Source organism: Molothrus aeneus, chromosome 12 (genome assembly GCF_037042795.1).
Source record: "Molothrus aeneus isolate 106 chromosome 12, BPBGC_Maene_1.0, whole genome shotgun sequence".
NCBI classification, from domain to species: Eukaryota; Metazoa; Chordata; class Aves; order Passeriformes; family Icteridae; genus Molothrus; species Molothrus aeneus.
This window is the reverse complement of record NC_089657.1, coordinates 16,737,041-16,760,274: the sequence shown is the minus strand read 5'-3', so window position 1 is coordinate 16,760,274 and position 23,234 is coordinate 16,737,041. Positions and strand designations below refer to the sequence as shown.

Here is a 23,234-nt window from a genome sequence, read left to right as displayed (position 1 = left end):
GGCGGCGGCGGCGGCGGCAGCACCGCGGGGCAGCGCTCAGGTACTGGGGCCGGGTTGGGCGGGACGCGCCGCCGCCGTTGCTGCTGCTGCTTTCCCGGAGCCTCGCCGGGCTGGGCCGGTTGGCGGTCGCGGCCTCCGCGCCGGGCAGGGGCAGCGGTGCGGGGTGTGGGGGGGGGGGGCGCCTCAGGGGCGCGGGGTCGGCTGCGGGTCCGCCCCCGCGCTAGGGGGCGCCCTCGGGGCGGGGGGGCCAGGCGGGCCCGGCCCGGCTTGGCCTGGCCTGGCCTGGCCTGTCCCCCCCGGCCCGTCCCGTCCCCCCCGGCGGGACCGGGCCTGCGCCGCCCCGCCCGGTCCGGCCCGCCCCCTGCGCCGGCTCTTCCTCCTCCTGCGCCGGGCCCGCTCGGGCGGGACGATCTCTGGCTCTTCGCTCCCCCACTCTGGTCTCTGCTGATCTCTAAACGTTGGGGCCGCCCGTGCGTTCCGCCGAGCCGGGCCGGGCCGGGCCGGGCCGTGCGGGACCCCGCGGGAGCTGTCACCGGCCGCCCCCGCGAGGTGCGGACCGCGTGTTTCCCCTTGCAGCCGCGCGAAGAGGAATTGATGTTGAAACGGAGCGGGTTTTTTTTTTTTGTTGTTTTGTTTTTTTTTTCTTATTTTGTAGACAGCAGAAGTTTGTTCCTGTTTTTTGGGCTTGTCGTGCCAGATCAGAACGTAGTTCTAAGTTTGTTTTGTAACAGGAGGAATTTCAGGAAACTGAATAACCTTGCGGTTTTCCCTGTCCTTAAAATGCCTTAATTAAAAAAAAAAAAGAAAGAAAAAACCCCCACAACAACCGAATTTTTAAGCAAATACTTAAAGGCAACATTAGGGATATGTTCAGTATAACATCCAGTTTGGAGCTCTGTTAAACAAGAAGTTGAACAAACCTAGACTTCCCTCAGTGTAGGAAGGACACCAAACCACATTTTTGTGCTCCAGAGATTGTGAGGCTTTTCTAACTTGGTGGTATATTATTTTCACAAGTGAACTTCAATGTTGACAATTTGTGATACTTTAATTTCCACGTGGTTATTTCAGGCTCAACAGGTTTAGACAAATAGCTGTCAGGTGCCTCATCTCTTTAAAGGATATTTGTGATGCAAGGGAGAATATTATTTTTTCTTAAAGTAAGGAATTCTTTGTGTTAAAGCATTAGTATAAATGAACCTACAAATGTACTGCTCAGCTTTGCTGGGCAATTAACTAGATTCCAACTCATTAGTGGTACATTATTACATTAGTCTTCCCTACATTTTGTCCTCAGCCATACTTGGAAACAAGTTTGGGACCAATGTCAAACTGGACTATGTAAGGTGGTCCAAAGTGCAGTTATTAGAATTTGAGTTGCCCCTGTGCATGTGGAATTACAAATCTTCATGTAATTTTTGTCTATTCATTTAATGTGCACATTAGTTTAAATGTGCCATCTTCCTACAAAGTGATCTAAATTGTGGTTTTTGGGAGATTTTTTTTTGCTTGAGATTTTTTTTTTGTTTTATTCTAGCTCATTCATTTTGCATTTAAATTGCTAAGTTAGGCCTTTTGTGTTCATTTCCCAAATAACCAAACTGTTGGTTTTCAGATTTTACAAGTATATTTATATTCACTAAGAGGTTTCACGCTTTAAAATGTTTATCTGTGGGGAGTCGGTGTGTTCAGAACCTGCTGATCCTTTCCCTGAGCTCAGCATCAGTCAGGGAATGAGCTGTAGTGGTGTTGCAGTTGGTGTGAGGCTCCAGTGGACAGAAGGGTGGAGCTGAATTGCTCCAGCTGTTCCAGGCACTCACTCAAGGTTTGTGGTTAGAGGTCACTGGAATTTGATTTCCTCGCTGTTCAGAGGTGTCTCACTAAGGTGACTCAAGCACTCAAGTGTCAGAGGTTTCAAAAACATGAGAGCACCTTGAGGAATCTGTGTCTCAGTACTCTCTGGGTTTCCCTTTAATGTCACATTCTTACAGCCAAGCTCAGAAGAAAGAAATGCCCATAAAGGCTTTGCTGTGGCGCAGTAATGCCAGGCAGTGTTTGGCATTGCAGCCCTTGCTGTGGCACAGCAATGCCAGGCAGTGTTTGCCATTACAGCCTTTGCTGTGGCACAGCAATGCCAGGCAGTGTTTGGCATTGCAGCCTTTGCTGTGGCACAGCAATGCCAGGCAGTGTTTGGCATTGCAGCCTTTGCTGTGGCACAGCAATGCCAGGCAGTGTTTGCCTTTACAGCCTTTGCTGTGGCACAGCAATGCCAGGCAGCGTTTGGCATTACAGCAGTGCCAGGGGCACCAAGCACAGTGTGCTGAAACTGAAGCAGCCACATCTGGGTTTGCAGTGGCCACCGAGGTAGTTGAGACTGCAAATATTTGTTTTTCAAAGTCAAATCCTTTGAGTAAGTGCTTTATGTTTTGTTAATAGTGATTCTAAATATATTTTGGCAATAGCACTGTTTGGGAAAAATTCCCATTCCTTAGCTTATTAGATGTTCAAAGTGAAATCTGTAGTAGGCTGTGATTTTCAAAACTTATTAAGAGAAAAAAATTACATCCCTCTGCCCCCTCCCCCCCCCCCCCCCGATTTAAATCTGATCAGTTTTGCTGGTTCTTGCAGAGCAATTTAAGATTGAATTTTTTCAGCAACTTGTGCTAAAAAGGGAAGTAGTGAAAGTCAGAGCTGTTCTCCCAGGTTTCCTCTCCGTCAGGCCAGGTGTGTTGCTGACAGTTACAGGTTGGTTCATATAATTTATGTTCTTGTCTTCTCTGAACAGCTCTTCACTTTGATTTAAGGTGGAATTCTTGAAAAAAGTGAGCACAGTAGGAGTTTCTCTGGTGCCATCTAAAAAAATTGTATTTATTTTAATAGACTGGAAGGGATAAGCCTGTGGAAGAGAGGAGATGCCTTGGCAAGACATTCATTGTCACTGCTGTGTCCCAGTAGAAAGGGTGGCATTTCTGTGTTATAACTTCATTTTAGGAAAACAGCTCTATGTCAGCACCAGTTCTTTAGACCAATAATGAGCTTTATTGAGGCAAGTTTTAGGGATAGCTGGGATTTTTCACTTGATTTTGGTATAGCACAAGGTGTCCCAGAGGGCAGTGAGCAGTTCCTGTGGTCTTCCTGGCTGGGACTTTGTTGACCTGTTGCAGGTATTGCTGAACCTTTTCTGTTTTCCAGCAGGAGCAGTTGAGGGTTGTTAGAGGAAGTAAATTGTTTTTCCAGATTGCAGGGGAGCCTGCACAGGCCCTGTACAAGCTCTGAGGTCACAGGGCCCTTTCTGCTGTATCCCTTGAGCACAGAATGAAGATGGGCATGTCTGAAATGGTTGAATGTGGATTCCGTTACAGCACTTGTGTTCTGAGGCCCACAGTGAATTTGTCTGAATGTTTTTCTGTGATATTTAAAAGCTCTGAAGAGCTGCTGGCAAGTGGTGTTCAGTTAATGAAAAAGGAAATGGAACTTAATGAGCTTGGAGTAGTTTTTTATTTTTGAAGGTGTTTTGGGAGTGTGTCTGTGTGTACAATCTCATTATGGTTTTGCCTGGATCTCGGTAGTGTTTCTTCCTAAGCAGTTTATGCATTTGCATTGAATTTCCTGATGTAGTTCTGAAATGAATGAATGAATAATGAGTGCCCTAGATAAAATCATAATTACTTGTGATTTAGGAAACATCATCTTTCTTCATGCTTAGGTAGGTTTTTTGGTTAGCATATGTCCACTGGATATAGTACTTAACAAAATGGTGTTCTTGTAGTCACAGGTTTATCTTTTCATAGTCTTTGGCTGATAACTTTTGTGCAGTTTCTGCCAGTTTAATCTTCAGCCAGTGTTCTTAACTTCATGTTTCCCATTTAACTAACCAGTCACAGTACATTAAATTCAGAAGCACCTATGAGACAAGAGGTAGAACTGTAGGATTGTTCATCAATTCCCTGAGTGAGGAGAAGTTTTAAACCAATTGAAGTGTCCAGCACAGAGTTAAATTGTGGGGATGTTTTTCAGAGACAACTTGGGCTATAAATGCATGTATAATCTCTGCTATGGCTGCCTTTAGAGTCTGCCATTTGACTGACTCCTGAACATGTATTTTAGGAGCTGATGTGTATGTCACTGTCTTAAACACTTGTGTATTTAACACTGGTTTGAAAGCTTCTTTCTCTGGGTCAGTTATGACAAATGGGTATTAATTCTCATGACAGATGGATATTGACTATGTTGTGGCTAATGAAATGCTGGAAATCTTTGTGTGTTTTTGGATGTGAAGAAATCTGTTTTGCTTGGTGTGCTCTCCCCTACCTCCAATACCAAGTCAGTTTATAAATTAGGTTTGGGTATTCCTTCCTCTAGAAGTTACAACTCTTCCCAGCAATCACAGTCTGTCAGGTTGGAAACTAGGGGCATGGCAGTATCTTGAGACAGATTTTGTTCTAGTTTAAGCTGTTAATATTTCTAGTAGGTTTTTATCAGATCGACAAAAGCTGACACCTGGAAATTTAAAGGCTTAAACAGAACCTACAGTGATAGTTCCCTTCATTAAATGATACTTCAACAAGTCACTCAGTGCTGTAGGAGTTTCTCACTTTTGAGGATGGGAAGATAAATCTTCTGTCAGCTGCTGTCATGCAAGTAAAGGCTGATAAAGCTGCAGTAATTGCTCCAGTGCTCCCTCCTGTGATCATCCTGCCTTCCTCCTGGAGCCACTGGCTGTTCTTGGGAGCCCTGGGGGAGCGGGGCAGGCCCTGGGCGAGCGGTGCCCGGCTCTTTGCCACCACGGCTGTCCTGGGGCTGCTCCCACTGCCCACAGCACTCGGGGGCTGCCTCTGCTCCTCAGCACTGTGGGCCCCAGGAGTTGTTGGCACCTCCACCGCTGCCTGCAGGGCATTAAACTGGGATAAGGACACTGATCACAATCTTGCTGTCCTGGCTGGGTCGGTTCTTGAGTAAATCACCACAAAGGGTAACTCAGGTCTGCTCCTGGAGTTGAGGTAGAGCTTTTAAAAGGCTCAGGTAGTGAACACAGCTGTGGTGAGCTGTGCATTCCAGACAGCCTGGTCAGGGCTGGGGAGCACCAGTCAGGACTTGTGTTCAGAGGTGCACATGTTCTTTAGTCTGCAGGCAAAGGACCGGAAAGAAACTTTCACATTTGAAAGCACTGTTCTGTCACTTTGTCTTCTCACTCCTTTTTGCTGAGTATTATTTGCCTCTTTCAAATGACTTGTAATATTTGATTTAGATTGTTTCAAAGAGTACAGTAGAAGAGTGGGATTTCTTGCTCATTTTTATGCCTTTTTTTTTTCCTGGTTGTTACCTCTGCCTTAGGCTAAGCCATGACTTCAGGATCTGGGCATGTGGACTCCAAGGCTGAGCTCACTACTTTGCTTGAGCAATGGGAGAAAGAACATGGCAGCGGGCAAGACATGGTCCCTATTCTCACCAGGTAAGATCTATTGAGCAAATCCCTAAAGCTGAATGGCTGAAGTTTCATGACAGCAGCTTTTACCTTCTTTTTTCTTGAGGTGTTCACATACCTGATAACCTGCAATTCATTTTCTTGATCTAAAAAATGAACTGTTAGTGTGGTATTTAAATAAAAACTTTTAATGACATCTTACACTGTCTCTACAAATACTCTGAAATAGTAGAAGTCAGGAGCATCATTAAATGTTTGAAATAACTTTGGTATCTTCACTTGAAACTTGTAAAACATTGAGATGGGAAGCAAGGTGTGAGGGGTTTGAGATTGCAGTAACATTGATCAGATTAAGTGAAAGGGTGAGAGTAGGGTGAGTAGGAGGAGCTATATTGAGAAGGTATTAGTGAAGCTCATAGGGCATGTTTAAAGTGAAATTTTAAAACCTGATTGTTTTTTAAGCTGTGTGGTGGTCGACTGGCATTGTATTGGGAGAAAAATGCCCTGGACCAGTAAATTATTTGTGGCTGTTTAGGTAACACCATTAATTATAAGACAGTATCTAGTACAAAAGAAAGATTTGAATGATCAGTTGCATTTGTGTTTTCCCAAGCCAGGCTTCATTTGGGTAGACTGACGTTACTCCTACTTTAAGGGGAGATTTGCAGAAATTCCCCCAATTCCTCACAGCTCTGCTGGCAGATCCATGGCCTGCCTCATGTGTGCAGGACTCAACTGCTCTGCAGTTCAGGAGCAGTCCAGGTGTCTCTTCTGCCTTGTTGGGCCAGACAAGTCAGTGCACAGAGCTGGAGCTGGCACTGGCTGGAAGTAACAGGAATCTGGTGGAGGTTCTTTGCTCAGGTCTGTGCTGTGCCTCACCCACCGGGCACAACTTCTTTGCTGTTCTTACTGCATTTTAAAAATAGCAGCATAGGAGGAGGAGATGAGCAACAGAAAGCCAACCCTAAACACTTGAAAATTAGTGGGTCTCTTGAAAATCATGAGACAGGTTTTGGTGTATCTCTGTGTATTGTCTGAAGGAAACCTGTGCTATTTTGAGGCTTTTTCTTGTAGGCATAACCAGAAATTTACTGTATTCTAAGAAATTTAAAGACATTTGAGCTAAACATGTATTTTTTTGTGCTTTTAGCAGTCTGGCACTTCTTGCTCCCTCTCAGCTCCTGGAGCTCCCTATATTATTTATGCTCAGACAGGTCTGATAACTTTGTTGGTTCTCAAGGTTTCTGTGCAGCAGGCAGAGTGGTTATGAATGGTGAAGGATTGGGTATTTTTGCTTTAGTGGAGATAGTACAGATTTATTTAAGGTAGAATGGGGATTTCACCAGAAGTTAAAATCAGAAATTAGATTTACAGTGCTTCAGTTATCAATGAGAGCCATGTTAGTTGCTGGTAGAGATGCTCCTGAGGGATCCTCACCAACTGGAGCTTGCAGTGCCAATGTCCTGAGGCAGAGAAATGCCCTTGCATATTGGTTTGGTCTTAGGGCAGAGGGAGCTGTGGTCATACTTGTTGGTGAGTGATATTTCTCTACTTCCTTCCTCCTTGTGAGCTAAATGAAAGAAAATTTCCCTGTGTGGATGGGAGTCTGTTGAATGTGATGCTGAGGCAGCACAGGTGGGAGTGCAGTAACAGGACAAGGACAGCAGCAGTTATGGCACCAGTTACAGACCACAGCTGAGCTGTCACTTCCAAAAAGCTGGATTTACAAACACTTGAGTGTTAGAAGGTATGAACTGAAGAAATTGCTTGGAAAGCCTATCAGCAAAAAACAGATACGTAATATACATGGTTTTCAAAACTATTGTAAATTGAAATGATCCTGTAATAGTCTTACTTCATAGACTGGATGCAAGTCATGTTCAACCAATCAGGCAAATCGTGAGACTCAGATAATTTATTGTGTCCCAGGAGCCTCTTTCATCAAGGGAATACATCAGCAGTTTAACATTGTAACTTCATCTCCACAAAGCAGCTGTATTGTGGTGTGGGATCCTAGAGCACCTTATGCTGTTGCAATCTGCTGTAAAGGCTCAAGTTGGTCATTAATGCCAGGTGATGACACAAAGCAGGATTAGGATGGCTTTGTTGTTCCATCTAGATCACTGGGGGCCTTGCAAAGTTGACAAACTTTTCTATATACCCCTGCTCCCAAGGTGAGCTCAGTTTGTGGCAAGTGGAAATGAGGATCTGACTAACTTTCCAAACACAGCTGTGAAGAGAAAAGAAATTAGAAGTAAAAGGCTCAGTGTAAATCCTACATCTTGTCTGCAGACTTGGAAGTGGCTGCTGAACCAGTATGATGCCAAGTGAATGAAGGAAATCTTGAAACTTGAATAAAAGTTCTGTGGTTTTGTGAATTGTGTTTTGTTACAGCCCTGTATACCAGGTGCCTATGTTAGAAGGCTGAAATGAGCTTTGGTAGTTATTTGACACTCAGTTGCTTCAATTGAGAATTGACAAAGCTGTTGGATCTAGATAGATTTATCTAAGTCAAGTCACAAACCACCTTTGTATGTGTTAGTTAAAAGAAGAGTATTGTAAGCAAGCTTGATTTTTCTCCTTTTTTGTTTTTTGAAAATAAATTTCAAAGAGGCAATGTTTGTGTGGGGTTTTTTTTTTTTTTCTTTCTAATTTTGGTCAAATAGTTGTGAATAATTGTCTCAAACCCCTCCATAATTAGTGATTCACATTTGTCTTTCTTTGAGCCTGTGATAGTGTTGTTGTCCCTGGAAGCACTGGGAGCTGGCTCGCTGTTTGGCTGCCTACCCAGACAGGATGCACTGGCCAGAGTGTTGTGCTCACTTTCCATGCTGCTTGTCTGTCCTTTCTGGCACCTCACCAAAATGCTAATTATCACCTCCAAAGACCTGACAAGGCGAGAGTGCTGCTTCCCAGCTCCCCATTTGTCTGAGTTTTCTGTCAGCAGACATCCCTCAAGCTATTAGTTCTCATGGAAAAAAATGAGGAGCTGGCAGTGGAGTATTTAAGTGACTTGCTTCTGCCAGAATTTCTTGAGAGCTCAAGCTGTGCCACCTATTATTAACAAGGGACACAATTTGCATCCTTTCACAATCAGGCTTATAAAAGTAAATATTGGAACCCCACAAGATCAACAGCTTGTTGAAAGATAATTGTTAGATCAAAGGCAAGCAAGAAAGTTTTCTGCTCATTCCCAATGAGCTAATTTGCTGTTCCTGGAATCTGGCAGGAGTCATCCTCTGTCACACTGAGTGTAGCTCACAGAGGCAGGCCTAAGTACATTTTTGCCTCTAGTCATGCCTGGGAACACAGGGTATTTTCTGGAAAGTAACAGGCACGGAGTAGAAGTCAGCAGTGTTCTGTAAGGGAAATCCTCTGTGAAAGACAAATATTTTTCCAGGGATTACTGCAGCCTTCCAGCAGTTTTCCCTCTCCTGTGATAAACTCTGCCTAGATAACTACTGTGAGGTATTAAGACCTTGTTTTAAAATGCTGTGCTGCACATAGATGCTGCCTCCCACTCTGAACCTCTGTAGAGGGGAAGGAATCATGTTTTATACCAAGGAAATGAGATTTAATTTCCTAATGTTTTTTCAATTGAATTGAGTGCTCTTTATTTCACCTCAAACTGCATATGTTGTTGCTGTGACACTACATAGAGAAGGACAATGAAAGACTATGGAATTATTTATTGCTTGACCATGAGATAATTTTTTTTTCTTCCTGATTTTGTGTAAATAAAAATAATAATTAATTCTCTTACTGCTCATTCTAAATGAGTTAGAGCATAGGATTTCTTATGCCTGCTGAGACTGCTTCTAAGTTTAGGGGAAGGCATAGCACCAAAACAACTCAATTCTGTTTTTCTGATAGAGAGGAGCATTTAATGTATTTGGAGGATCTGTGAACAGGGAGCTGGCTGAGTTTCTCCTTGTCTTATCCGTGTTGGTAGTTCACACATGGTAAAAAGTTGATAACTGAATAGAGGTTACACAGCTCTATTACTTTTACTTAATAAAAGTATTTAATATTTATTAAATATTTATATATATATTTATTTCTACAACACAATTGAAATTTAATGTGCAGAATAACAAAAAACTGTGCAGACAATTTGAACAGCTGCCCCTGCACAGACTGAGCAAAGGGGAGGAATAAGTTACCTGTTCAGGACTTGCTCTGCTGCAAAACAAAGACACTGTGGTGGTAAGAAGGTACTGCTCAAGCCCTTTATTGACTCTAGTTCTCTACACTGTGTAGAACACCACAAGCAGTCTAACATGAGTAAATAAAAGGTGTTGGCCCTTCAGAGTGTCCAAGTTTATGCATCTCTGGGGTGTCACTATGGGTTCAGTGCATCTTGGAGCTAAAAATGAGATGAGATAGTAGAGGCCAGTGTTTTCTCTCCCCCCTATTGTGGCCAGTCAGAAATCCCCTGGTGGCACTGAACACTGGTGAAAGCTGATGGACTGGTTTGCAGTGCTCTGACAGATCTGTGACTGTGAGGAGCTGTGCTCCAGGAGTGTGAGTGCTGCTCACTTTGTGCTCTTCCTGCTGCAGAATGTCAGAGCTGATCGAGAAGGAGACTGAAGAGTACCGCAAGGGGGACCCTGACCCGTTTGATGACCGACACCCAGGTAAGGTGTCCTGGCAGCACCAGCTGTGCCCAGTGCTTACCTGGTAGCTCATATTCAAAAGTAATCATCTTCTAGCCTGAATGTGCCAACTCTGATCGAGGTCTGACACTGCTTTTGCACTGGGAAGTTGTGCTCTGTAGTGCTGACTCCAGAGCATCCACAGGCAGTTTGAAGGTAGCAGTTCAGTGCTAATGTTGGCATCTTGAGGTAGGAAGGTGAGTGTTTTCCTGTGTTCCTGTTTATCCCACAGGTCGGGCAGACCCTGAGTGCATGCTTGGTCACTTACTGAGGATACTCTTCAAGAATGATGATTTCATGAATGCGGTAGGTCTGCTCTGAGAACTTTCTCTGTCAATTCTTCACACCACCTTATTTCTTTTATTTCCTCTGTGATGGTTGACCTTGCTACTTGTTTAATATTTATTTTAGTGGTATCAGAATTCTCTTTTCCATAATACTGGTTTTTAAGTTGGGTTTAAGAGCAACTCTTTTGCCACTGTTAGAGTGACTCAGGTAAAGGGGAGTTCATAAGCTGTTGGAATGTGTGTAGCAGCAACCGAATTAGTTGTTTTCAGTCTCTTTAAAGAAAATGGGGCTTCTCTAATACAAGTCCAAAAATATAATTTCTTTCTATAATGGAAATGAATACCACTAATTCCAGTGCCTTGTTTCTGAATGCTTGGAACTACTGGGCTGCCTGCAGGAACAGAAGAGCATGTCAGCTCTAGAAGACTCAGGCAGAGAATCAGGAGGCAAGAGTCTGCCTTTCCACTTGCATTGCTAAACTCTAACATGACTTAATAGCTAGAATTTTGTTACCTTTGCATGCCTGCAAGCACCTATATCAGTACACATTGCTGGAAGGATTCTGACAGATTACTTGCATGTCTCTCTCTCTCTCTCAACTGCAAGTGATAAGGAAATACATGTGCAGTTAAAAATGTGCAATTTCTTATGTTAATTTTTTTTTGTTATCTTTTAATGTTTCTGCTGTTACAGTTTTTCAAGGCTCTTGTCTTAACAGATCAGTTCAAGATAGATATTTAGTCAGTGAACAGCAGATTAGAGGCTCTCTGCTTCTCTGAGAAATAGTTTCAACTTCTAAGGCACTGAGGGAGCAGGCTAAAGGCTGTCATGTTGAGATCCAGGGCTTAGGTTGGCATTCCTTACTTTATTATTTTTCTGCCGTGGGAGCTGTAAGGCTTTCACTGCTCTGGGTTTGGTCAGAGTTGAATTTCAAACCTGTTCCTGGTCTTCTCCAGCTAGTGAATGCTTATGTGATGACAAGCAGAGAACCTCCACTAAACACTGCTGCCTGCAGGCTTCTGCTGGACATCATGCCGGGACTGGAAACAGCTGTTGTCTTCCAGGAAAAGGTATCACCTGCACTAAAGCTTGGGGTTTAAGCTTGCTTTATTTTGTACTCCAACAAGACTTCCCAAAGGAGAAGCCAGTAAAAAGCCATATTGAAATCCTGTGTCTGAGAGCCAATCTGTTTAGTCTCACTAATGGTCTGGGGCTTTTTGCTCTTGGCTTGTTCAATTAATCAAATCTTGGGTATTTTATAGCTTTTTAAAGTGTGATGTGACTGATTGAAACAGAGGAGCTGGAATTTAATGTAATGTTTTGGGAATTGTTGCTTTATAGGCCTCTGAATGGAGCAGGCTGTGCTGAACATGGAGGACTTGCCCAGTAATCCCCAGCTCTGGCAGAGCAATAGCTTTCCTAGAGCTAAGTGATAAGCAAGTCATACTTTAACTAAGCAGTCTAAAATCCACAAGCTTTGTGGGCATTATCTGCACAGCTGAATCAGACTTCACATGTTGCCAAATAAGTTGTTCTGAAGGAATGCACACAGAGTGGAAAGTGAGGAGAAAGTGAATTTCACTCAAGCCACAGTTTCCTCGTCTGTAAGAATTAATGTTTTTCTGAAGTTTGGAAATGAGGCAGTACTGTATATGAAAGTTCTAAATTAATTTCTCTACTGTTGGAAATATGCAGATGAATTCTAAAGCATGATAAAAGAAAATAATGTGCTCCCTTTGTGAAAGATTTTATTTAATTTGAGCTCTTTGTGATCTGTCCAAAAGCTGAGGCTGGGAAGCCTTGATCAAAAAACAATTTAAAACCAAAACAGTAATTCCCCATTTAAGGAGAATATAGCTATCTCTTTCCAGAGACAAAAATTCTCTGTAAACTGAAATGAAATTAAGTTTTGCACTTAGGGACTTTTTTCCTTTTGACTTGATAATATCTAGAGCTCTGTTCTGGCACTTAGGGCTCCTGTAAATAGGAGGCTTTGGGAAGAGGGTGTTTTTCTTGTCACAGAGAGGCCTCTAGCGACCAAGGGATTTCACAGCTCATCAGTTAAACTTTGTTTTTTTTTTTTTGATTACATAAGAGCATTGAAATAATAATGCAATTGTCTTTAAGTATGTAACAGGCAATAAAAATCTCTGAGCTGAGAGTTCCTGTTAAAATGTCTCTCTTCATTATTACTTTTCACTCATCTTCTATTGTATTGTACCTGTAATTCAAATTATGTGCAAGATTTCTGTCATGATAATTGTTGTTGATGTTTCTGAATCCAGTGGCAATTTAGAGGAAAAAAATTGATCTTTCATTCTAAACCTTTGTCTTTCTAATTGTCTGTTTTAAATTTGGCCAAATTTCATTTTATTTGATATAGGTTCAACACAGCTTATTTGAAATTTGCTCAATTGCTGGAGATTTTTATTAGTGAAAGTGACCAGAACTCTGGGCTTGTTCGTTTGGACTAATTCATATCTGTAGTGTTTTGCTGCCTCCTAGGAAGGACCTTGACTGGCCACTTCCTGCAGGTGTGCAGATCCAGGTATCTGATGCCTGGGCATAGTTTCACGCAACTTAAAGATTTAGGGTTTTTTTTTGTTTTGTTTTTTTTTTTTTTGATTTTTTTTTTTGTTTTGTTTTTGTTTTTTTGTTGCAGCAGTATTTTTTATTCATTCCATGCTTGGTAGGAAATCCAGCCTGGTCATTACTGCAATAAGAGAGAATTCTTCCCAACAGATGCTTTCACTGGAACTGAGAAGTTAAAGATTAAATGTAACTGTTAGAACTGGTTTCTTGTTTTCTCCCTTCTAGGAAGGCATAGTTGAGAATCTCTTTAAATGGGCACGAGAGGCTGATCAGCCACTAAGGACCTATGCAACAGGACTGTTGGGAGGAGCTATGGAAAACCAGGACATTGCTGCAAATTACAGGGATGAGAACTCCCAGTTGGTAATGATCTCTCAATCGCTTTCCCTTTGTGGAGTACAGTTACCTTTTTATAATTTTTATATATGGGGAGCTCACATTCACGGGTTAATATGAGTCTTACAGTGTTGTAGTTTGTGGTTTACCTTATCTGTAAGGGTCATGGTTTCCATCCTTTCCTGCCTGAGTTGGAGCATGCAGCCTGATATTCTGTTAACAGCACTCGTATTCCAAATGCCAATGGAAACCTAAGAAGTCAAGTACTTTACCTTTTAATAAGGCTCATATTCATAGTTTCCTTAAAGAAGAACTTTCAGAAGCTCTACATCTGTAACTGTTGCACATTGTGGTTTGCCCACCAGACAGAGGTTTTAAAATGAAAGGTGAGTCAACATGGACAGCTATGACTTCTCTTCTAAACATTAAAAGTAAAAGCATGACCTTTGGTTTTGTGGAACTGCAATTTACCAAAGCTGCTGCTTCCAAAGGGAATGATGCCTTTATTTCAGGCAGAGCAGAGATGGTGGAAGGATGCTGCAAGCTGATATGTGGTTCTGTTAGCACCACTATAGCTCATCTGCTCCTAATGGCTTTCCAGCCACTTCCTTCTCACATGGGAGACATGGTGCTGATATTTTAGGATGAGAGTTGTTGTAGCAAAATAGATTTGAGTTCTCTCAGTCACTTTGAAGTTATTTCTCTGGGCAAATGTACACCACAGCATACTCAGCACTGTATGCTGTAGAGGGGTTATATGATGAGAACAAAAAATATGGCTGAGGTGAGTTGCATGATCAAAGCAAGGAGTGTATTCTCATGAGTGCTGCTTTTCTGAAACAGGTGGCTCTGGTGCTCCGTCGGCTACGAGAGTTGCAGGTCACTGAAATGACCACAAAACAGGAAAACAAGCGCCCCAGTCCTCGGAAAGTGCCCTCAGATCCTCTGCTGCCCCTCGATGAAGAGGCTGTGGATATGGATTATGGGGAGATGACAGTAGATGGAGAGCAAGAAGAAGTTTCTGCTGATATGGAGATCTCCTTTCATCTCGATTCAAGTCATAAGACCAGTAGCAGAGTAAACTCTGCTACAAAGCTGGATGATGGGGGACTGAGAAGAAGCAAATCAGGGAAACAGCACGAAAGAGACGGCTTCCGCAAGGCCAAGCAGAAGCTGGGCTTCTCCTCCTCGGAACCAGAGCGGATGTTTGTGGAACTGTCCAACAGCAGCTGGTCAGAAATGTCCCCGTGGGTGATTGGCACTAATTACACACTTTACCCCTTGACTCCCGCCATAGAGCAGAGGCTGATTCTTCAGTACCTGACTCCCCTGGGGGAGTACCAGGAGGTGAGCATATGAAGGTGGGAGGAAGCACTCTGTGCTCTAATTCTCTGTACAAAGCTGAGTGGAACTGTGGGGGGAAATTGGCAGAACTGCTCTATCACGCTCTGATATTTCTTGTCATGATTAAGACTGGTAACTTTTCCTGAGTTGTTGATGACTTCTAAACTAATGAAGTCATTAGTTTGAATATTACTTGGAGGGCAATACTCAAACCTGAGCCTAGCAGATGTGTGGTCTGGAAGTTGGAGCATGGCCCTGGGGATTTTGTCCCATGTTCCTGCTAAATCTGGTACTTGGAAGCTTGGTTTGAAATGCAGACATTTCCTGTTTCCTATGGTGGATATAATAGAGTCTTGCAAGTAAAAGTCTGAGGAAATGATCAACTTGAAATTCTAAATGAAGTGAATGAAGTGGTTTGTGTTACCTCTGTAGTAGTTCTGAGGAGAAGTGGCAGGGCCCATGTTATGCAGATGCTTTTGATAGCTGGTAGTACTTAAATGACAAAATAATGTGACTGTGTCAGGTTTACCAAAGAGTGTCTCCTTTTTTTTTTTTTTTTTTTGGTGGTTTACCTTAATTAGTAACAGAACAAAGCAACACAATTTTGCTTTGTGGTAGATGTTTTGTGTGCACATGTGTGCCTTGTTTCTGTGAGAGCCAGTGAAACCATTACCCCCTAACACCCTGCATGCAGACTGGATTGCTTCATATGCCAGCAATTATAGGCTATAAAAACAGGAAGTACTAGCATAAAGGTGTTACAAAGAATGATGCAAAGAGTTTTGGTCTGTTGCCCTGCTCTCCTGTTTTTTCTGTTCAGTTGTTGGGTAGTTGTCTTTGCACAGATGGAAGGTGGAGCCTCTCTCCAGGGTGGTATCTGGGTGGACTTCCATAGCCGCACTTGGAGGAGAGTCTTAAGATTTCCGTGTGGCAGCTGCCATGCACCTTGCTGCAGTCAGCAGATGTATTACAAGAGGTCTGTTAACCTTTATTGCTTCCTATGGATGGAGCTGGTTACCTCTGACCTCTCATAACAGGTATCTGCTAATAGGGGAAAACTGGGGGCTTGAGAGAGTATAAACCAAAAGAGACCTTGTAATTGCCATGAAACATTCAGCTAGTGTCCCATTTTTGTTTTCTCAGCTGCTACCCATCTTTATGCAACTGGGATCAAGGGAGCTGATGATGTACTACATTGATTTGAAGCGAACCAACGATGTGCTGCTCACTTTTGAAGCCCTTAAGGTGAGTTACTTGCAAAATATATAAAATATACCATAAACATTGTGAAAACATGTAATATATGCTTGCTATGTGTCAAAGGCAAGTGCTCATCTTCTTTAGGCTGATGTCTTGCAGCATTCCCTGGGACTGGAAGTGGTTTTCACTCGAGCTGAATGCATTGCAGTTTTGGTTTTTGAAGTGTCAAGCACTTAAAATGAAAAAACAGGAAAGGAAGGAGGGAATAAAAAGATCTTAATTGTGCAGGAAGGGCCATTAAGTTCACCTTTCATCTACCTATTTGAAGATGATAAAAATTCCTTTTTCTGTCAAATGATTGTGTTCCTGCTGCCCTTAGATGGCATTCCTGAGTTATTCCACTGCCTGCCATCTCAATGGACTCTTGTGAGGGGTAAGGAGCATAAATATCTTACTCCCAGAAGCCCCAGCATGACATCTCTGATCTCTGTGGTTTAAATACTAGTTTTGTGTGAGTAGTCTTTAAGGTTACCTCCCCAAGGTAAAAAGCCACACAAAATAACCTTATTCAAGCCAAACCTGCAGTGCAGCAGCACAAGTTAAACTTTTCTGTGCATTCTTTCCCTCTTTTACAATAACTTCTCTGCCTCTGATCCTCCAGAGTCTTCCTCTCTGTATCTTTCTCATTTGCCTGAGAATTTATTTTGAAGGAGCAGTGTTCCTACATTAGCTTAGGTTGCTTCAGTTGGGAGTAGAGTGGGGTGTACAGTGGCTGTTACTGTTTCCTCTTAAGCTGTAGGTAATACAGAAAAGCAGTGTGCAGTACACTTCAGTGCAGCTGCAGGCTTCCCTTTAATTGCCTTTACACCTCTTCTTGTAAAATTCCTTCTGTCAGCAATATGTCATAATCAAAATATAATGAAATTTAAATAGTTAGTAGTGATAATAGAAAGTGAATGAATTTGAAGACAATAGAAAGACCTTAAGGTGGTCTGTTGGATAATTTCTGAGTTGCTCTGCTTTTCTTGTATTTTTTTTTTTTTTGCAAGATGTGTAAAAAAAAATAGTAGTGCCTCTTCTGGTTTTGTTATTGGGATAAATGCTACAGTCTGGATTAAATGTAATGGGAGGAGGAAGTGAGGTGCACAGAGCAGTTACTTTTTCTGCTGTCTGTTTTTCTATGGGATGGAGATGGAATTGACGTTTCAAGAATCATAGTCTAATCTACTTTTATGATTCCTTAGCATTTGGCATCATTGCTGCTGCACAACAAGTTTGCTACAGAGTTTGTTGCTCATGGAGGAGTGCAAAAGTTGCTGGAGATTCCTCGTCCTTCCATGGCAGCCACAGGAGTGTCCATGTGCTTGTATTACTTGTCGTACAATCAAGATGCTATGGAGAGGGTAAGAGTTGTTCTTGTACTGTAACTGCAGTCATTCCCATAATTTCTCAGTGTTTCTACCTGTGTTCAAACAGTGAATAAGCATCTTCTAAGATTAAAAGCAAGTTTTTATGGATGATTAATTGATATGTGCAGAGGCATTAGGAAGTATATGAATAATAGTGTATTGTTTCAAGGTGTGTATATGAATAACAGTGTTTTGTTTTAAGGGTGTGGATTTCAGTTCCTAGGGAATTAACTGAAGATGTTGTCACCCTTGTCTTAATACTTTAATAACCCTTTTCATTCTATTCTTCCCTCTTTCCCTCAAAAAATCCCAACAAGAAACTCCTTCATTCTCATTTGCCTTTCTTTTCCTGTCTGTTCCAGTGGACTACTACACCTGAGATTGTTTTTCCTTATGCATGGCTCCAGATGTTCTGCCAGATGTTATCCCCAGTATGTTCAGATACCAGGTAGAGCAGGTGTCTCTGGTACATTTTGGATTTCAGAGGAAGCCAGCTTCAGGGTACAGTCACTTGTCAAGTAGTCCATGCCAGACCTCAGGTCTGAAGCTGGTAGCACTGCATTCTTTGAGTGTATCCAGCAGAGAAGGGATGGAAAACTCTGCTAACTTGGCACACAGCAGCTGGTCCCAGCACTTCAGTTCCTCTTGTCACTGACAGAGGGTTCCCAGTTCCTTCTCAGTAGAAGTAAATAGGCAAATGCAAAGGTGCAGTTCTGAGTGCATGGTCTGCACATCTTGGAGGCATGGCCTGAGAACAGGAGAAGACCTACTCAGTTGTCTGTTTCCAGAGAAAAGTCAGGCTTTAGACTTGGATTTGACAATCCTTGCAATTCCCCTAGGCTTCAGTGCTGCCAGAGTTTGCTAGTACCTCAACATAGCATGTGGTACTTGGTTTCACTGAGCAGAATTGTGTTTCTTCAGTGGAAATTTGTCAGCCTCTAGCAAAGCATTCTTTGGATATGTGGAAATGGTATGGAGGAGGACTCGAATTATACTACACTAAGGCTGCTGTATTAATTGTGCTTTACTCTGGGAATGGACCAGTTTCTAGTCCTACATTGCCAAATCATACTCTTTGTTAGTCTTTATTAGTCAGCAGCTTTTTTTACTGGTCCGGAAATGGGACTTCTTATTTCACATCTCAGATGTCCAAAGTCAAGCTGAGAATAGCTGATACTTGTCCTCTGCTTCTCAAACTCTTCATTCTCCTTGGACCAAATCTTTTAAGCAATCTGTTTGAAGTCTTCATCAAGAATGTTCTTTTGTTTTCTAGGTGTGCATGCACCCCCATAATGTGCTTTCAGATGTGGTGAACTACACCTTGTGGCTGATGGAGTGCTCCCACGCCTCGGGCTGCTGCCATGCCACCATGTTCTTCTCCATCTGCTTCTCCTTCCGTGCTGTCCTGGAGCTCTTTGATAGGCACGATGGGCTGAGGCGTCTGGTGAACCTGGTAAGGGCTGTGACTTTTTAGGAAGCAGGGATTTAGTGGCTGGTTTTGCACCCTGTAAATGCAACTCTGTAGAGTTTTGTTCTTTTGTTTGGTTTTGTTTAGGGTTCTTCCTCCTTAGTTCCCATAAGATGGAGGGGTGGGTTGAGTTTTCTAAGCAACACTTGCATACATCCTTTTATCTTTATTTTATTATTATGATTATTGTCTAGAGACTTTATACCCTTTGGGAGCTTTTTTGGTGCAACTCCTGGGTTAATACTCATTCAAACAGTGGTGGCTTAGTGGTAGTCCAGATGTTTCTTGCCACTCCACATAGATGTGCACCGTGTTGGATGTGGATAAATGCAGCTTTGTTCCAGGAGAGGAATGGCTGTGTGTGCTGCAGGAACTGTGGTACCTTCTGGGCACAAGTTCAAGACACTGTTTTTGTAGAAAAGCTGCAATGCCTGCAGGGTGTTGCTGTGCACTCCTGCAGCTTGGGCTGTGTCTAACTCAGGGACATTAGTGCTGCAGGGTGCCAGCACACTGTGGTGCCATGTTATGCCTAAGAGTATTGAGCACAAACACTGCCTCCAGACCTACACTGATGTAACTTCTTTAGCCTGGAAAAAAGGAGGCTCAGGGGTGGCCTTGTTGCTCTCTACAACTACCTAATCAGGTGGGGGTTGGTCTCATCTCCCAGGCAATGACTGAAAGAATGAGAGGACACAGTCTTAAGCTGTGCCGGGCGACGTTTAGGACATCAGAAAAAAATTCATTGAAAGAGTGATTGGGCACTGCAATTGTCTGCCCAGGAAGGGAAAATATGTCCCTGGACATGTTTAAAAAAAGCCTGGACGTGGCACTCAGTGCCATGGTTTAGTTGATGAGGAGGTGTTAGGTCATAGGTTGGAGTTGATGATCTCAAAGGTCCTTTCCAACCTAGTTCATTCTGTGATTCTGTAGTTTCTGTCTTCATAGATAGTGAAGGAGAGAGCACAGTTCAGTTTTGGCTGGTTACCCACACAGAGACCCTTTTCTGTTCAGACAGTCTTTGTCAGCTCTCAGTGTGCTTCTATGTCCCATAGAGCAAACGCAGTGTTAGGGTTTGGTGCGAGAGCAGCTGAGAGTTGTGGATGCTTTTTTTTCCCGAAGACTGAGCTGATGAAACTTTTTTTCCCATATCCAACTTCTTTCTGAAGATAAGCACTCTGGAGATCTTAAACCTGGAAGACCAAGGAGCCCTGCTGAGTGATGATGAGATCTTTGCCAGCCGGCAGACGGGGAAGCACACCTGCATGGCGCTGCGCCGCTACTTCGAGGCTCACCTTGCCATCAAACTGGAGCAGGTGAAGCAGTCGCTGCAGCGCACCGAGGGCGGCATCCTGGTCCACCCACAGCCCCCCTACAAGGTGAGGAGCACATTGCAGGCTTTTCACCAGGTCGTTGCATTGCTCGGTTGAATCCAAGCTGCAGACATGTGCAGATACCCTTTGAAGCCAGTGCTATAACTAGGCAGGCTGCAATGGTTTCATTTGTACCTTTTCCTGTCGTGTGGAGTGGCACTGTAATAGGGAAATACAGAGGAGCCCTTGAGGTTTGTCTGAATTACATTTAATTAAGGCTCCTGCTCATGTGCTGTGGTTCCCTTTCCATCTCTCAAAAACTCAAAGGCAAGTTGTTTTTGATACTTGTATTTGATACAAATGTCAAATATTTGTTTGTATTTGATATTTGTATTTTCTGTGCTGTGAATCTCTGAAAGGACAAAATTGGTATATGTATAAAGGTCCTTAATGCTGAAAAACTCAGAAATAACTTTAATTTGATAATGATAACTGAAATGTCTTTTGAACACCACTGTTTTTAGAAATGACCTGTGAGATCCAGATAGATAATAATCATAGTCTTGGTCATGATTATTTTTTCCTGATTTCTCCTTGCAAAGCTGGTTTTATTGATTTTTTTGGGGTTTGTTTGTTAGGTTTTTCTAAAACTGGATTTTAGGGCTGCTGGTTTTGAGAAAGTACATTTACCTGTGGTTTCTGATTTAATTTATGATGATTTTTCTGGAGGAACTCAAGTAAGAAAATATAAGGGAGTTTTTGCTTCTGCAGAAATCGCTGATTTTCAGTAACTAAAAACTGTATATAAAATGTTGCTTTCTCATGTAATTAAAAATTTTGAAAGGCAGACTTCCTAGGAATTTTTTAAAATTCAGTATGCTTTGTAGTCAAAACTTAGAAACTGTAATTGAATATTTTTAGCAACCTTTTTAGTATTTTAGCATAAATGTATATTGAATGATGGTGTAGTAACTACTAGATTAGTGGCTTAAAAGCAGAGTAGAATTTTAATTTAATGTAACATTTCTTCCTAAATTTGCCTTAGCTTTCTGAGACTGTAAAGAAACTTAAAGGATATTATCCTTAAGCTTATTATTGTGTATTATAGTGACAGTTGCTGTATTCTTTTATAACTGGGGAATAAACCAGAAAGTAAATACTTAATCTGCAAGACACAGAGTAGTCTAATCTTATAGATGCAGTTTTCAGTTAAATCCCAGCAGTGAGGGATTTGATGTGCAAGTTTGTAACCCATGTGATCTAATGGTATCCCTTGGACCTTGCAGGCCTGCTCCTATACTCATGAGCAGATTGTGGAGATGATGGAGTTCCTGATTGAGTATGGTCCAGCACAGCTTTACTGGGAGCCAGCAGAGGTTTTTCTTAAGCTGTCTTGTGTCCAGCTCATGCTTCAGCTCATTTCCATTGCCTGCAACTGGAAGACATACTATGCAAGGTGAGCTGTTTGCTGTGGTGCTCTGAGTGCAGCCCTTGTGACTCTTGGGCAGGACATGACATTTCCAGATTTTCTACCCTGATAGCGTTTAAAACGGGCACGTGCTGGTTAGTGCTGTTAGGGCCTGTGCTGTGGCCACACAGTGCTTATCAAAGCTAACTCTGGGGAAAGCAGGACTAAAATTTTAAGGTAGAGAGAGGGATGTCAAGAAATTTCTGAAGAGCCAAAATCCCTCAGGCCTTTGATTAGTATGACACTGATTTTCAGAAAAGCTTTATCACAGTTCTGTGCCTCTTTCTATCTGTCTCAAAATTTGTTTACCTTTTTGTTAAGAGATCCAAGAAGAAGAGAAATCAAGACATATCTTAATCCTGGGATGAGGTGGGCCAGGACTCCCTCCTTATTTCTGCTGCCTACAGAAGCTCCTTCCTAACTTAAATGGAAAGCCTTTGAAATCTGTTTTGCTTCTGCAGTTCCCTGCCTCCCTCCCACTCTCAGGTTGCACTCTCCTGCCTGGGTAGTTTGTGTTCTCCTGTTTCTTTCCTTCTGCAGCTGTTTCCTAATTGCTATCTGGGTTAACTCCTACCTTTCCAAACAGGTTAAAAATCTCCTCTGTTTTGTGTTTTTCTGCTCTCTCACTTCTTGCTGAACATCCCTTTTCACCTTCCACACACCTGCATCTTTCTTAAGCTGGGGCCTAAGTTGGTGTCTTTTTGACTATCAGAGTTGTCTGGTTTACTGCTGAACAGTTTCCCTTGACTTCAGAAAAACTTCCTTCCTAGTTAACTGGTGACAGAGTATTTTGGATAGCAGTGTTTCCCAGCTAAGATGTAGAGTTAGATTAAAATTAACAGCTTAATTTAGAATGGTTTTTCTAGTAAGTCCTAACATTGTTATTTTTATAAATACAGAATTACTATGCTTTTAGGAGCCTGTGAGCCATGTGGGATAAATGCTGGCAGACTGCAGGCAGTGGTGTGCATGTGAGCACTGCCTTCTATGGAGACCAGCCCTTTTCATTCTAAAATCAAAGAGCACCATCAAATGCAGCAGATGTGACTGATTTACTTCCATTTCTTGGAGTAGAGTAAATTGAATACTATTTCATGTTATTGAAACAACTCTGTACATGCAATTCTAAGAAGTCCTTCTGTTGCTGTCTTCCAGGAATGACACAGTACGATATGCTTTGGATGTACTGGCCATCCTGACTGTAGTACCTAAAATCCAGTTGCAACTGGCAGAACCTGTGGATGTGTTAGATGAAGCTGGGTCTACTGTTTCCACTGTGGGTAAGCAGAATATGGTCCTAATGACTTAGACATTTATCAATTGTCTCCTGCTACATGGGTTTTGGCTGGCTGTTCCTCATCTACAGTGAGACAAGGGTTAAAGTAATTAATGTACTCAGAGTTACTGTCAAGGATGCAAATAAATGGGAGAGTGCACTGTGGTTAAAACTGTGTCATGATTAGCACTGTGGTTGGGTTACAAATTTAGAGGCAGGTCTTTCTCTTGCACTTGTTTTCAAGAGCTCATTGAATACAGGTGGAGGCAAATATATTTTTGTAATGGGACTGACTATTAGGTTTCCTCTGTTTGTCAGAAATTTAGGTCTCCTGAGGATATGGCATCTGAGAGTAAGGGAGAGGAACAATTATTGCTGTGTGAATTGCTCTCTAACTGGTTACCTCCAGGTTCAGCATATAAATGAGTGAGATGTGCCTGGATCAAATCCAAGGCTTCTGCTT

At 42.5% G+C, this 23,234-nt stretch overlaps 1 protein-coding gene across 1 annotated transcript in view; it reads left to right on the top strand.

Annotated features, from left to right (window-relative positions):
• DCAF1 (DDB1 and CUL4 associated factor 1) overlaps nt 1-23,234 on the top strand; it is a 47,787-nt gene continuing 24,553 nt past the window's right edge. The window contains exons 1-13 of the mRNA XM_066558163.1: nt 1-40; nt 5,335-5,452; nt 9,986-10,062; nt 10,313-10,386; nt 11,325-11,438; nt 13,186-13,323; nt 14,140-14,643; nt 15,784-15,885; nt 17,085-17,243; nt 18,523-18,702; nt 19,884-20,093; nt 21,314-21,483; nt 22,651-22,775. Coding sequence (XP_066414260.1) covers nt 5,343-5,452; nt 9,986-10,062; nt 10,313-10,386; nt 11,325-11,438; nt 13,186-13,323; nt 14,140-14,643; nt 15,784-15,885; nt 17,085-17,243; nt 18,523-18,702; nt 19,884-20,093; nt 21,314-21,483; nt 22,651-22,775 — 1,963 coding nt within the window. The 5' untranslated portion in view covers nt 1-40; nt 5,335-5,342. The remainder of the gene's footprint in view (nt 41-5,334; nt 5,453-9,985; nt 10,063-10,312; nt 10,387-11,324; nt 11,439-13,185; nt 13,324-14,139; nt 14,644-15,783; nt 15,886-17,084; nt 17,244-18,522; nt 18,703-19,883; nt 20,094-21,313; nt 21,484-22,650; nt 22,776-23,234) is intronic.